The sequence below is a fragment of the Eleginops maclovinus genome, chromosome 16 (genome assembly GCF_036324505.1).
Source record: "Eleginops maclovinus isolate JMC-PN-2008 ecotype Puerto Natales chromosome 16, JC_Emac_rtc_rv5, whole genome shotgun sequence".
Taxonomy (NCBI): Eukaryota; Metazoa; Chordata; class Actinopteri; order Perciformes; family Eleginopidae; genus Eleginops; species Eleginops maclovinus.
In genome coordinates, this window is record NC_086364.1 from 10152983 (window position 1) to 10167793 (window position 14811).

At 38.6% G+C, this 14811-nt stretch overlaps 2 protein-coding genes across 2 annotated transcripts; both read left to right on the top strand.

Moving 5' to 3' along the window:
* Positions 1 to 416: 416 nt before the first annotated feature.
* On the top strand, positions 417 to 7345 carry retsat.2 (retinol saturase, tandem duplicate 2). The gene is made up of 11 exons (XM_063904195.1): positions 417 to 652; positions 1540 to 1722; positions 1836 to 2077; positions 3023 to 3224; positions 3312 to 3509; positions 3610 to 3729; positions 4795 to 4933; positions 5182 to 5291; positions 6033 to 6202; positions 6416 to 6575; positions 6678 to 7345. The coding sequence occupies exons 1-11, from the start codon at positions 493 to 495 to the stop codon at positions 6818 to 6820; spliced, it is 1827 nt and encodes a 608-aa protein (XP_063760265.1). The 5' UTR covers positions 417 to 492; the 3' UTR covers positions 6821 to 7345.
* A 235-nt stretch (positions 7346 to 7580) lies between these two features.
* On the top strand, positions 7581 to 13527 carry cdk21 (cyclin-dependent kinase 21). The gene is made up of 8 exons (XM_063904196.1): positions 7581 to 7899; positions 8156 to 8412; positions 8938 to 9070; positions 9660 to 9827; positions 10033 to 10142; positions 10248 to 10298; positions 12003 to 12135; positions 12915 to 13527. Exons 2-8 carry the CDS (start codon positions 8183 to 8185, stop codon positions 12990 to 12992), a joined length of 903 nt encoding a protein of 300 aa, XP_063760266.1. The 5' UTR covers positions 7581 to 7899; positions 8156 to 8182; the 3' UTR covers positions 12993 to 13527.
* The last annotated feature ends 1284 nt before the right edge of the window (positions 13528 to 14811 follow it).

A 14811-nucleotide genomic window follows, 5' to 3' on the forward strand; every position in this document is an offset into this window, starting at 1 on the left:
TTTAAATGAAGAATATTCATTTGTTTCTGTAATTCTGTAAGTCCAATGAACTCAACAGATGTAAAAAAAAACGATTAACAAATCAAACACAAAAAACGTGATTTGTAATAAGGAAAAAGGAAAACGTTATTAAATGAATTAATGCAGATAATTCGTAACATTTAAATATGTTTTATTGTGTCATACATAAATAAGAATGATTTTTGTTTATGTTCATTTCTGTTCATAAGTTACTCAGGGGTCAAGTAGCTTTTGTTTCGCATTACGTAACACAGTTGAGGCATGATGGTCGTGTCGCTTTTACTTTAAAACGAGGAGTCGCTCCCACACAGGACCGGGCGTCGATTGGTTGAATCTGCCTGACGTGTCCCAAAGAAAGGCTCTCATTGTCCAGAATCCTTCCGCATGTCCTGTCATTCATCCAGGCGGTATTTACATGCGTGAACGCGGAACTGAACGCCCACTGTACGGAGTGTTGCACAAAGTGGCACGATGTTGCTCAGTGTTGTGATATTGTGTGTGGCTTTAGTCATATTTGTATTAAAATATGTCTTCGGCAGCTCCGGGCCCAACCCCTTTGAGAAGGACACTCGTGAACCGGTGAAAAAGATGGTTCACGACAGGAAAGAGAAAAATAAAGTGCTGAAACAGGGTGAGTAGCCACCACTGCCAAGGTCGTTTTAAAGTATGTTCCTAAAGTTTTTCATTGAAAAAGTTCTCCTATAAAGTAATATGTTTTCTCTGTTTCTGTCCTCAACTCTGCAAGGCAATGTTACTAAAGAATGTTGTTGTGCAGGAATTTACATTTGTGGCCACATGCTCAGTGGGGATCAATAACATGATGCTTTTTACTATAGACTTGACAAAATCAGTTGTCATTCAGTATGTTATACGTTGAATTGAAGTGTCCATTGGAAGTTTTATTTACTTTTCGCTCAAATTAGCATTGGCAACACATTGCTTCTTCCTTTTGAGAGGTTAGCAAATCGACTGCAATGATCCAAGCAACTTTTACACAGATTATCTGCTTCCCAAATCGTAGGTTTTGTTGCACATATTTTTCTGTATGTATTCCTGTACTTTGGATCTATTTGAATTTTAGACGTAAGAAAATTATGATTGGCATTTTTCACTTTTTTGATTAAGCAAATGTACTAATTGAGTCCAAAATATAATTGAAAGACCCGATCCAACAATTAACTGAATTAACTCAAAGCTTTGAGGATTTCACTTTTACCCCAGGCTGCCCAACACTATGATTATTTTGTTATTGATTATTTTACCCAATTAGTCTGAACGCTTCAGATATTTCCTGATGTCCACACAATGTCTTCTAAGTGCTATGCAGCCTACATTCCAAAAACTCAAACGTGTTCAGTTTATCAAGACTTTAAAACAGAACAAAACAGTCAATTATCACATTTTCAAAGCTGTTATAGTCCAGAATTCCTCCGATTTTTTTTGTTTTTATTGTTTGTTATTTCACCTTTTGTGCAACAGGCATGCTGTTGTTTGAATGTTCTGTTTCCTATTCTTAAGGATTTTTGGCCAGTAAAGTACCTGAAAACCTTGATGCCGTCATCATTGGCAGTGGAATTGGTGGGCTTGGGCTTGCAGTGCTGATGGCCAAAGTTGGAAAGAAGGTCCTGGTGCTGGAGCAGCATGATCGATCTGGAGGATGCTGCCACACGTTCACTGAGAAGGGCTTTGAGTTTGATGTTGGTGAGAACAACGGCTCTTCTTTTCATGAATATCTCGCATCATTTTCTGTAAACTTCGGAATATTGCAAGACAAAAAATTGACGTTCAATGTTCTCTGCTCTTCCTCCCTGCAGGAATCCACTACATCGGGGACCTGCTTGAACACAAGCCGTTTCGCTGCATGCTGGACAACATGACTAATGGACAGCTGCAGTGGGAGCCTCTGGACAACCCTTATGATCAGGTCGTGCTGGGACCTCCGGAGAACCGCCGCAGGTATCCCATCTACAGTGGCAGGACACGCTTTGCAGAGGAGCTAAAGAAGTGCTTCCCTGGGGAGGAGAAGGCCATTGATGATTACGTAAAACTGTGCAAGGTAGGTTTGTTTTGCTTTCCAGTTTGTTATTGGGTGGTTTAAAGTAATAGTAAAGAATATTGACGACCTTTAGCTCAAATACATCTGCTTGTTTTGTACTTAAACATTTAGAATCAAATATTCTTTCTGAGATATTCCAGCCCTTTTTCAATGCCTTTTCCCCCAGTGAAATGTGTGACTAAAACTGTACTTTAACACAAAGAGGCTTCATTATCAAGTTTTGCATTTGTGTCATCACTGATTTTTGAAGGGCTCAAGGGTTAGTAAATCAAAGGTCAGAGTAACTCTCTGAGATATTTCAGACTGAGTTGCAACAGTGTTTTGCTTTGACATACCGATGATTCTTTATCTTATCTGTCAATTTAGTGCAACTTTCACTTCTTTTTATGCTTCTCCACCAGCAACGGCTATAGCCTGGATACTGTTTTCGGGTTTGTACTTGTCTGTCCTTGAGGGAATTTCTTTAAATGTGTCACAAATGTACACCTGGATATAAAATAAACTGATTAGGATATGGTGGTCCAAAGTAAAAGTCAATCCTTTACTCCCAAAATGCTTTTTTGGACACTACTCAAGAAACAATTTTCTTTATGACAATTTCATCCACGTCTGATAGGATTAAATGATGAAGTGATGCATTTAGGTCAGACATAAAGGTGCATTCTAACAATTCTCACACAGCAAAATTCACAGTCTGTATAAATACAATTTTCTCAACTTCTTGCTTGGTTGGTTTGATTGTTTTTTTCTTTTTTTTTTAAGGTTAAATGTCTTGCGCTTGTCTTCTAAAATCCCATTCCTTTTGGATATTTAGTTTTTGTCTGAATAACCATTAATACAATCAATTAATCATACAAAAATAGATCAGTATGATCGCAGTTAAATCACGTTAAAGTGTGTGTCAGTCCAGCCCTCATCTGTGTGTCTTGTGTTTTTTATGTTCAGAAAGTTGGGCGGGGCATTTGGCTCCTCGCTATGTTGAAGATCTGCCCCGCCCCCCTTGCAAAGTTCCTGGTCTACACTGGTCTAGCCAAACGTCTGTCCTACTTCTTCAAAATGGCCTCCCGCACCCTGACAGAAGTAGTCAATGAACTGACAGAGAATGAGGATCTGAGGGCCGTCTTCACCTACATCTATGGCACCTACGGTAGGCTAAGCCACAGTCTTGTTGGCTTAATAGAGTTAGTTAGTTAGTATTCTGCTCATTGTCTTTGTTTTTTTCTCTGCTCTGCAGGTAACATGCCAAAAGATACCAGTTTCTCTATGCACAGCCTGCTGGTCACTCACTACCTCAATGGTGCCTGGTACCCAAAAGGGGGAGCCAGTGAAATTGCCTACCACATGATCCCCATTATTGAGAAGGCTGGTGGTGCAGTTCTAGTCCGAGCCCCAGTCAACCGCATCCTGTTCAATGACGCCAATGAGGCTTATGGTGGGTCTGATTTTCCTCAATATTTCATAACAAAATTCCAGCATGCAGCTCTCACTGATCAGAGATCACTGCAATTAATTATATGTTTTTATGGTTTTAGGTGTAAGCGTCATGAAAGGCCAGGATGAAATACATATCCGCGCCCCGATGGTCATCTCTAATGCTGGCATCTTCAACACCTACGAGAAGCTGCTGCCCAAAGAGCTCCAGGCCATGCCAGGTAGGGAATACCTAATAATATGTTCAGTTTCTAATGAACATTTATTTATTAAAAGCGATTCTTTAGTCTAGAAAATACCAAGGTCACAACATCAATATATTTTTTTGGTCTTCCAAATCCAGAATGACTCAATTTACCAATGACCTAAAACGGAGAAGTGCAGCAAATCTTACGAAAGGCTGGCTCAGAGTTTGTACTTTTTCCAAGCTGGATAAGTTGAGCAATAATTTCAGTCTGAGCTGCAGACAGTATGTTTCATTTTCTTTCCTTATTCAAAGACTCACGGCTTGTTTCTAAGTAGTTCTGTGCATTTATGCAAGCCAAGCATAAGGTCATTCATTCTTAAACACTTAACATTTTTATATTTATTTGCAAAGTACGTCGAGATTCTTTTCATTTTGCAACAGATTTCGGACTGACTGTATTCTCTGTATGCTATTGTGGAATTTGGTAATTAGCCAAAAAGCTATTTCATTAAATTCAATTGCTTATGTTATCCAAATTGTGTAATTGGTCATTTAAAATAAACTAGTCCAGCTAGTTTAACATGTAGCAAATTTGAAAATGTATGGTTATTGTTCCTCATTACATTCACATACAGTACATACAGTATATTGTCCTATAACTGTCTCGGCAATGCTCCTGGAGCATATTCCATAAAACTGGACAGCAAAAATCACCTAAAATATATTTTTCTCCCATCAATGCAATGGTGTTTTTCTCCATAAGTATAAATAAGCATTGCCCTGCTTAGAGCACGTTGCTCATACCGACACAGAACTGTATGCAAACAATCTACCCACATATACATAATGTTTTTACATTCCTTATGTTGTTAAAGATGTACTGTATGATGTGCTACTCCTATATATGCTTTAAACCATGCACCTTATCTGTAAATACAACCTGACAGCACCTTTTCTTTCTACAACTTTCATATACTGTAACCCGCATATCTTTATGTACTGTAACCTCACCTGCAGCATATCTACTTCCTGGTTAGATGCAAACTGCATTAATTTGTAATGTCAATTAAGTTCAATCTTATCTGATCCTATCATCCAGCCATCCAACAGCAGCTGAGCATGATGAAGAATGGTGAAGGTGGCCTGAGTATTTTTCTGGGTCTGGAAGGAACTAAGGAGGATCTGGGCCTGAAGGCAGACAACTACTGGATCTTTACCGAGAACAATTTTGATGAACTGTATGTTGACTTCATTTACCTGTTGATTTTCACTTTGAGCTGATGTAAAACACTTTCTGAAAGATACACGAAGATGAACTACACATGGAGATTTAACTCACTGTAAATACTTGTACAGTAATACTAAGCCCTTTCTCTGCTATAAGCTAAAGTCTTAATTTAGAGTTGTAAAGTAAGAACAGAATCTATCTGCGTCAGCTATACTGTATCTGTGTTAATTCACCAGAACTACATGTTTTCTTTTACAGGACGGAGAAATATTTGAATGGAAACAGGGAAGAGTCAGCTAAAAGTGTACCACTTCTGTTCGTTGCGTCTCCATCGGCTAAAGATTCGACCTGGGAGGAAAGATCACCAGGTACAGAGACTGACGTGATGCACCGTTTCGGTTTTTACATTGAAACTATATTAATGCACGAGTCCAAACAATTGTTAGAATAGAATAGAATAAAATAGAATTACTTTATTGATCCCAATTTGTGAAATGTTTACGTTGCAGCAGCATAAAAACAAGGCAATGTAGTTACAATACAATTCAATTAAAAATATACATTTGTGACAAAATGTACAGAAAATATTAACAAAAACAAAATATGAAGCAGGATGTAATATGTACTATAAGTGTGAGAGGTGTGGAATAAATATAGAATGTACAGTATGTAATGGTTTAAGTCCAGTGGTCACAGAGAGGCTATGGAGCAGAGAGTTATCTTTCAGCCAGAGGTGAGTTGTTATACAGAGTTATTGCAGTGGGCAGGAATGTTCTCCTGTACCTGTCCTTGTGACAGCGGAGCTGGAGCATTCTGTTGGAGAAGGCGCTCCGCTGTCTGTCCAGCTGCAGGTGGAGAGGGTGGGGTGGGTTATCCATGAGGGATAACAGTCTGTTCAGAGTCTTCCTCTCCACCACGGCCTCAAAGTTGTTGTATAAAACAGAAGATATCTTGATCAGAACCAACTTGTAGAAACATTATTGTTGTCTCGTATGTTTCTGTGTATTTAGAGGTTGTTTAAAATCAGACAGCTCTATTATGACTTTTTATATCAACGTTTAAAATGTTTAAATGTTTTCTCAACCATCTAATTTCTTTCCTCACATTAGGGAAGTCCACCTTGAGTTTGGTCAGTTTTGCAAAGTACGAGTGGTTTGAGGAGTGGAAGGATGACAAAGTTAACAACAGAGCGCCTGAATACAAAGAGCTGAAACAGATGTTCATTGACTCGATTCTGGAAGTGTTGATGGATATCTTCCCCAAGATAACCAGAGACAAGGTATTTTTTATGAATCTGTCCTTTTCTTTATATTATGGAGATTTATTGCAAACGGTATTCTCTGTAGACTGTCCCTCTTTTTTTGTACAGTATGTACTTCTACAATTTGTTTGCATTATGTATTTTTACTATTCCTTTTTACTAATTATAACTCAACCATTGTCTGAATCTAAGAATTCATATGCCTGTTTTCTTTTCTTTTTATTGGTATAGATTGAGTACATTGATGCTGGCACCCCCATCACAAACACACACTACATCGGAGCCCCAAAAGGTGAAATCTACGGAGCGGATCATGGTATAGCCCGATTCAGCCCTGAACTCAATGCTACAGTGCGACCTCAAACTCCTCTGAAGAACCTCTATCTGACAGGTGAGCCAATCCGTGCAGCAAAGTATCATCAGAGGTCATGTGTAATTCCAGAGAAGACTTAATAGTGTCATCCTAATGAGGTATTTACATTTTGTGTTGCAGGTCAGGATGTGTTTCTGTGTGGCTTTGCCGGTGCTCTCGCAGGAGCTCTCACCTGCGGCTCAGTCATTCTCAACCGTAACCTCCATCTGGATGCTATCTCTTTGGCAAAGCAAATGAAATATAACAAATCCAAAGATGATTAACTTCCTGAACACATTGGGCTGAGTGCAGTTATACTGTAATTATTCAGTAACTGAGCTAATGCCTGACTCACAAAATCAACGTTTGTTTTAAGCGCCCTAGAACAAAGACTTCCAAAACACAATCAAACAAATAAGATATTTTTCATGAATAAAGTGGAAAGATGAATTTTCCACACCAACCCATAAAACCTAGCTGTGCTAACACTTTAGAATATGCATACCTACATTAGTTCATGTTTGAATAGATCCATTTTGATAAATTGTGTATAATGTAAGATTTGCAATGTTCCAACAGCCAACCTGCACTTATCAGAGCGAACAAGACATCAATTGTTTATGCAAACACATTTTTTAAACCAAAGTTTGAAAATCATATGCAGCTTGTTATAATAATGTAATATTTTATTCTAAACTGCCTTTTTAGTTAGCCTTAAACACTGTGCCTTTTTAGGTGTGTTTGTTTGGCAGTTTGTAACATGTTTACAAAGGTTCTGCCCTCTTTAATATTAAAGGGTACTAACTATTCTTTGGTTGTGGTTTGTCGTACTATTGATCAATATTTTGTTCGAGAGGTTAGTTTAATTTCTAAATCCATTATTTATGTTATGCAACCTACTTTTAAGTGGGACAAAGCATGCTCTGTTTGAAAAAAAAGATAATGTATTATATCAATATTATTAACAATTCACGTCACTGCTAATTACAAAGCAATGTAAACTTCCCATTTACTACCAAGCTCGGTCATTGTTGTTGACATTTAAACCTGCCATGCTGTTAGTTGTAGTAATTCTCTGCAAACCACCCTCTTCACAAAGACGACTTTTAAGTTAATTTGTTTTATGTGCACTGAACGTGAACGCAGCAATAGCACCGACCAGAACCTCTGGCTTTGACTACATTGACAGCAGCAGGGAGCACGTGTACAGGAAGTGGGTTTAACAACATGTACATTTTGAGCTATCTGATTAGTTGGCGAATAAAAGGGGTGTGATTTTCTAAGGCTGGCTGCAGATGCGTATCGACATAATCCTGCAAGTGGATTCATGAAGGGTGGTGAGCGGGCTGTTGTCGGAGAAAAGGTAAAAGCACCAGATACTGTACCAACAAGCGAAATTAAAAGCTTGTTTATGTATCTTTACATTGTTTTTAATGGTGGTTTGCGGCTGTTGTGTCTGTGGTCATTTGACCTGCTAGCTAACTTGTAAATCGCACTTTTATTCAGACTAGTTTAGTTAGCTTACTATGACTTCAAAAACATGTGGCAAGCAGCTAAGCTAAATGCAACATATTCAACTTTTCTCATCCTTTTGATAAACATTTATTTATAAAATGTAGGTTCATTTATATTGCATCTGAAAGGCCATGGACGTCCGCACCAAGCGGTTGAGCTACGAGCTCCTTGCAGAGGTAGGAGAAGGCTCCTACGGTAAGGTTTATAAAGCCAGAGAGCTGGGGGAGAAACAGCGCCTCCTGGCGGTGAAGAAATTCAAGACCGAGGGGAACACTTCTGAGATCGGGATCCCTGCCTTCATGATTCGCGAGGTGGCCCTGCTGCGTAAAATGAAGTCCTTCAACCATCCCAACATAGTCATGTGAGCTTATGTTTGGCATGCTCGAATGTAATTACAGTTTTGACAAGCGTGCATTTATTAAGGTGTTTTAATTGTGCTTTACTGTGTAAAAATATTTTTTTCTCCACTACATTTCTGAACCACTTTTTACATTAAAAACATATCATATATTTATAGAATAAATTGTGATTTCTTTTATTCCACCACGTTTTAATTTAAGAAAATAACTCTTTTATTTTCGTTGCAAAAGATACGGCAAGATTAAATAGCAACCCTCATGGTGCATTTACACATTTCAAACCGTAATAATTATAGTAAGCAGTTAAGGATAATGTAATTTAAAAATAATATACAAAAAAATGTTGGCTACAAATTATGTTGCAATCCTTTATTGAAAAAAAAAAAATAATAATAATAATAACACAAGGGCCAACATTTAAATACATGGAATCTAGACCAAATATTATAAGTTATATTCACAAGCATTTGTTATTGTTGCTGCTTCTGTTGTTACATTTGTAATCCCCTGCTAATTTATACATGCAGGCTGTTAGATGCATCCACTGTCCCAGTGGGCACTGGCCTGGTTCTCACTCTGGTGATGGAATACATCGACCAGGACCTTTCCACCTACATCTCCAAGGTTCCTGCTTCTGGACTGAGCCGTGACTGTATTAAGGTGTGAACTCACCACCTGAGTTAGCATTGTATAGACACATGTTCTTAAATTGTACATCACAGGCAGTTCTAGAGAACAGCATCAACAACCTTAGTGAAAACAGAAAAAATGTTTCCCCCATAGGGAAAACCTAAAAATGGCTCAATCTTGTGATAAGCGTAAAAAGTACATAAAATAAACAAAACGGGCTCTTCACTGAAACAGGATTAACATTTTCGAACCGTCGTCGTCTCTACATTTGGGCCGCCTGTAGTGAATAATTCTCTCTTTTGTGTAGCTAAATTGCATTTGAGGCAGGTATACTCCCATGATTTTTGTGGTCAGATACTGTATATCAAAAGCTACTTCCATCCTGCAGGATCAAATTCTGCTGAACACAATCACATACTGTGCACCAACGTAGGCATGATTATTTGTCAAGGATTTATCATAACTGTAAGTTTTCAGCCCGTGCCTCAGGGAAGAAAGCAAGTGGTGGGTTCAGGTGTTCCTTGTTAACGTGCAGAGCTGGAATTCACTGTTTTACCAACAACTGACAAACAGAAATTTGGACACGTCTCTTAAGCCATGCTGCTGTCTGTCTGTACAGGATTTGATGCGGCAGCTGCTTCAAGGATTGGACTTCTTACACACCAACATGGTGCTGCACCGTGACCTGAAACCAGAAAACATCCTGGTCAGCAGCCGCGAAGAACTCAAGATCGCAGACTTTGGACTGGCACGCATCTATACCTATAATATTGCTCTCACTCCAGGTGTAAGTACGGCACCACATGAAGAGGATAGTCCCCTGCTAATTATAACTGCAGAAATCTATCCTAAGCTGTTTTACAGTGTTACTAGTTTTCCTAAATACAGCTCTGCATTCAGTTTGTTCCTTAGGCTGAAGTAGAATATGTTCTTTTGTCACTTCTCCCGGTCCCGGTTATGTCTTCATTGTTTTGCATCCTCTTTTTGCTCAGGTGGTGACGCTGTGGTACAGAGCACCAGAGGTGCTGCTGAACTCTGTTTACATGTCCTCAGTGGACATGTGGAGCGTTGGCTGCATCTTTGCTGAGCTCTTCCTCCTAAAGTAAAGAGTCTTTGTCTGGTATTAGAGAGTGTCATTTGACATGTGAAACATTCTGCACATACAGCAAAATAGAGATAACGTTTTTTTCCTTGAACTCTCCCACAGACCACTGTTTACGGGGTACACCGAGGTACAACAGCTACAAAAAATCTTTGAGTGAGTATTTTTCCTTAATCTCTCATAAAACTACAGTTATATGCCCTTACTATCAAAACAGGCATTTTAACTCAAACCTTACTTTTTAAAACTGATAATTAGTTTTAGCTTTTTTATACAAGGCCAATATTCACTTCAATGTCATAAAGAATTTTAAGAATTTTTGGATTCTTCGTTCATTGTGCAGTAGGGGTGTAACCAGGGGTGTAGTGGGCGTTGGACGCGGGGGTACGCCGTCCACCCACTTCTCCCGACGTGATATATAAAAAAAATATAAATATAAAATAGCTTAGGCTACAACTAAAAAAAAGAATTAAAAAAAATAGCTTACAACTCAAATGTCAATCCGGAGATATTGGCAATGGTGAGAACAACCTACATAGGCTACATAAGACATCCCCAGTATCTGTCCGTGACCTATATTGGCTACGACATGAACATAACATGAACATTCGATAATCGTCATCAACCTGAGACTTAAAACAAGACAACAAAAAAAAACAACGAGAACGTGGATGTGATGTGTAGCCTATTTTGATTTCAGTGTGGTTAGTGTAGTTATTAAAATGTCAAATCGACAGAAAAGTATTGATTTTTATTTTCGGAAAGATGTCAGCAATGAAATTCAGGAGCCAGAGACGTTGACTGAGCCACAAGCCAGCACCACCACCGAAGTTCCCACATCTTCTGCTAATGCTAGCGCGGAGGTGGTGGGGAGCTCCCATATTTCTATGGGGAGCTCCGACAGCTCACCGTTCGCGATCTGGACTGAGGAGATGTGGAAGAGAAAAAAGGAGGCCTATCCCTGGATCGATGCAAAGGACGGGAAACTGGGCTACAAACAAACAATAATCTATATGACACCTGTGTGTATTTCTGCATGTTAAGCTGAATATATGTATGGCTTTTTGGGTGGGAGTGTGTGTGTGTGTGTGTGTGTGTGTGTGTGTGTGTGTGTGTGTGTGTGTGTGTGTGTGTGTGTGTGTGTGTGTGTGTGTGTGTGTGTGTGTGTGTGTTTGGGGGGTGACGTCACAAATAGCGTACCCTCACTTAAAAAATCCCCACTACACCACTGGGTGTAACGGTATTCGTATTCGTCCCTTGTCTCTCGTTTTACGAGTTGGAAAAAAAGTCTGTCACTCAGGGCAGTATCCATTACTTGCACTATAATCAAGGGGGCGGTATTGCGCTTAAAAGCTGTTTGCCAGCCGCCCTTAAACAACAAATGAAGAACAAGAAGAGAACATAACAAAACGAACAAAATACAAGAAGAAAAGTTAGTATGGAGAGTTCAGATAACACACAGGAGCTAGAAGACCCAGCTGCTTCTTGTAAATCAGCTGTGTGGGAACATTTGGGTGTTCAACAAGTATGGAGTGCGAGTGGTGGATCGGACAAGGACGGTGTGTGTCGGCATTGTTCGACAGCTCTGCGGTATGCTAATGGTAACACGTCAAACATGCTGAATCATATCAGAAGGCAAGGCATCACCTAGATTTGCCAATCAAAGATTCTCCAGCATCATGGAAACTGATTTATCCCCCTGCCATTATAAGGAACCACATGTTACACAATTTTATGATGGTCTTCAAGACATTTGTTTTCCATGTAAATAAAATGAACCACAAGAAAAGCTTGAAAATGGCAGACACACTGGTATTAGCAGCATGTGCTCAGTTTTTCAGTTTTATCCATTGTTTTTAGGGTGATTGGTTTGCCCAGCGAGGAGGACTGGCCAATGGACAGCCCCATCCAATACTCAGTCTGCTGGGGGCCAAAAGGCTTCAGCACCAGGCTGTTGCGCAACCTCAGCCCGGACGACAATGACCTGCTATCTGTGAGAAAATCAGTGTTTCTGTTTTCATGACACGTTGCCATGCTTCACATTCCACACCAGCAGTTATAGCCTGAACTCGTAGTGAGAGGATCTATTGTAATGAATGAAAATGTTTTGAACAAATATATGTATAAAATATATAGACAACATAGACATACATTTTGAGTAATGATGATGAGGTGATTAGTAGGTTAATTGGTCATTCTCACAGACATTTTACAGTGTTTGGGGCAATAAACGTATGATATCTATGATGTAGAATGCTGTTTCAAACCATTAATGGTTAAGAAAAATATTTTCTCAATCCTTAAACTCTTCTATCCTACTTTAAAAACAGAAACTCTGACTTTGGTTGGTGTTTCATTACAATTACTTGATACTTTCTAGCAGGAGGTTGGAACACAGAATTAAAGTCAGAGGTTTTCATTAAATCCTTTGGGAACCATAAATGTCTGCATAGTTTCGTATCAATCCGTCCAACAGTTGCTGAGATATTTCAGTCTGCACCGTGTGGAATGACCAGCGATGCTATCCCTAGGCCTTTATTGCTAGCATGTCTAAAAATAGCAAATATTTTGTAATTATAGTTTCACAGATCCAATTTGCATGCTTATTTGTGTTTCATATAAATAGATGTTTGGGTTGTTTTTTCCGTTGCTGGTCGTGTAGAAAATGTACTGGTTATCGTCATTAAGATTAACAGAACAAAAAGTTTTACAATAGCAGCACTGAGACTTTAAACCTTCGGACTGTAAGGTGTGACTTCTCTCTACCTGCAGCAATGTTTGGCATTCAGACCCAGCCGCCGCATCTCAGCTGCCAAAGCTCTGACTCATCCTTTTTTCATGAAACACTGAAGAAAATGTCCACTCCTGCTTCTCGACTGTTGGCTTTAACATCATTTCACCAGCATCATGAAGAATTTTGGTCAGGTTTGAAGAAAAAATGTTATATATTTATAAAAAACTTTATTCCTTACTAGCAGAGCATTTAAAGGATTGCTCCAGGACACTTTGATTTACTTATTATCTGGCCAACCTTCATATGAACAGTAAAGTATTGAAGTTCTTTAAAAATATCACATTTTAATAATGCTTTGTAATTTGACAAAACATAGACCTGCTTTGTTGTTGTTGAGTGTTTTCATAAAAAATTGGTTTTGTTGCAGATGACCAACTACACTACAAACATATAATATGAGCACCCGTTGTTTATAGGTTTATGTGTTTTAAACAAAGCTTTTTTTATTTCCGGGATTGTATATAAAGTCCTTTTTATGTTTGTTATTTATGGTGTTATTTCTGTAATATTACACCTGTATTTATGTTTGTATCTACAGAAGATATTTTTCTACACAAGTTACACTGTTCATTCGAGAAGCATTGCTATAAATAATTGTACCCCAAACTTGTCTCTGCATTTGAATGCAGCACTGTCAATAACTGATACATTCATATATGACTGCTGTGTGACACTCGAATGTTCACTTTTATATTATAGTTAAGAGCCACATTAGCAGGTATAGATGGGTGGATGAACAGAAGACATCTTTTATCTTGCAACTGCAGAATGTGAACAGAAGGGGGCACTGCTGAAATAGTATATAGTAAAAGGGAAAAACAGCAGCGTTATGGATCCTCACATTGCCCACAATCAACATACTTTTGGTATATTTGACCCCCCAGTTTATAAAACCTTTATCATCTCTAGATGTATATGGATGTGCAGACAGCTTTGGTTTCACTGTATTTGCTAAGGTTCTTGAAATATTTGCATGTGACATATACAAAGTTGAATGTGGAATATGCAACTTGTGAGCACAAAGTAAAAAAAAAAAACAGTGTTAAGTAGCTCATTACATTTACTCCAGAACGGTACTTACTGTAAGTACAATTTTGTTGGACTTTTACTTGAGTATTTCCATTGCTACTTTGTACTTCTACCCCAATACAACTTAGAGGTAAATCGTGTACTTTTAATCCACTACATTTATTTTGTCCCTTTAGTTACTTTGCAAATTTGGATTCATGATTTGAAATGTAATCAAAACTTAAATAGAAGTTTAGTCACACCTGAAGTAAATTCAGAAGCTACCCTGCAGGATACAAAGTCATCAAAATTACCTCCACCTTTACCATCTTTGATAAACACATTATTGCATCAATAATTCTAATCAAGTCATAACATATATATTATTCTTCAATGGGACAATTAGCATAATCGGTACTTTTGGTACTTTTAAGTATATTTTGATGCCATTTCTTGTGTACTTTTGCTTGAGTAAAATTTGAATGCAGGACTTTTACTTGTAACAGTATTCCTGCCCTTTAGTTTTACATTTCTCAAGTACAAGATCTGAGTAGTTGTTCGACCTCCGGTAAAAACTAGATTCTGACACAGGAACACAAGTTAAGTTGAGAAGGTGCAGGTCTTGGTTGATATTGTTCTTTAGGTGTGCAAATTAACACCTTCGCAGTTAATCAAATTCCTCCAAAAAAACGGACGTGAAGTGAACGTGGGATTTGGGAAGTTATGTTCCTGTAAACCAAAGCACTTAAGAGAGCAGCGTCTCTCGGTTGCCATACTGACGGCTGCTTCCTGGTCATTGGCGGGGTCCTCCCATGGTTTGTCCATCTATTTATAGTCTACCCCTCTTAATACGGAGAACCCTCTACA

Bases quoted from the DNA above. Each gene is read 5' to 3' on its own strand.
- retsat.2 (XM_063904195.1), top strand. From the start codon at position 493: ATGTTGCTCAGTGTTGTGATATTGTGTGTGGCTTTAGTCATATTTGTA. The intron at 5,292-6,032 runs GTACAGAGACTG...TCCTCACATTAG, and splicing joins CTGGGAGGAAAGATCACCAG to GGAAGTCCACCTTGAGTTTG. The intron at 6,576-6,677 runs GTGAGCCAATCC...TTTGTGTTGCAG, and splicing joins GAAGAACCTCTATCTGACAG to GTCAGGATGTGTTTCTGTGT.
- cdk21 (XM_063904196.1), top strand. From the start codon at position 8,183: ATGGACGTCCGCACCAAGCGGTTGAGCTACGAGCTCCTTGCAGAGGTA. The intron at 9,071-9,659 runs GTGTGAACTCAC...CTGTCTGTACAG, and splicing joins TGAGCCGTGACTGTATTAAG to GATTTGATGCGGCAGCTGCT. The intron at 12,136-12,914 runs GTGAGAAAATCA...CTCTACCTGCAG, and splicing joins ACGACAATGACCTGCTATCT to CAATGTTTGGCATTCAGACC.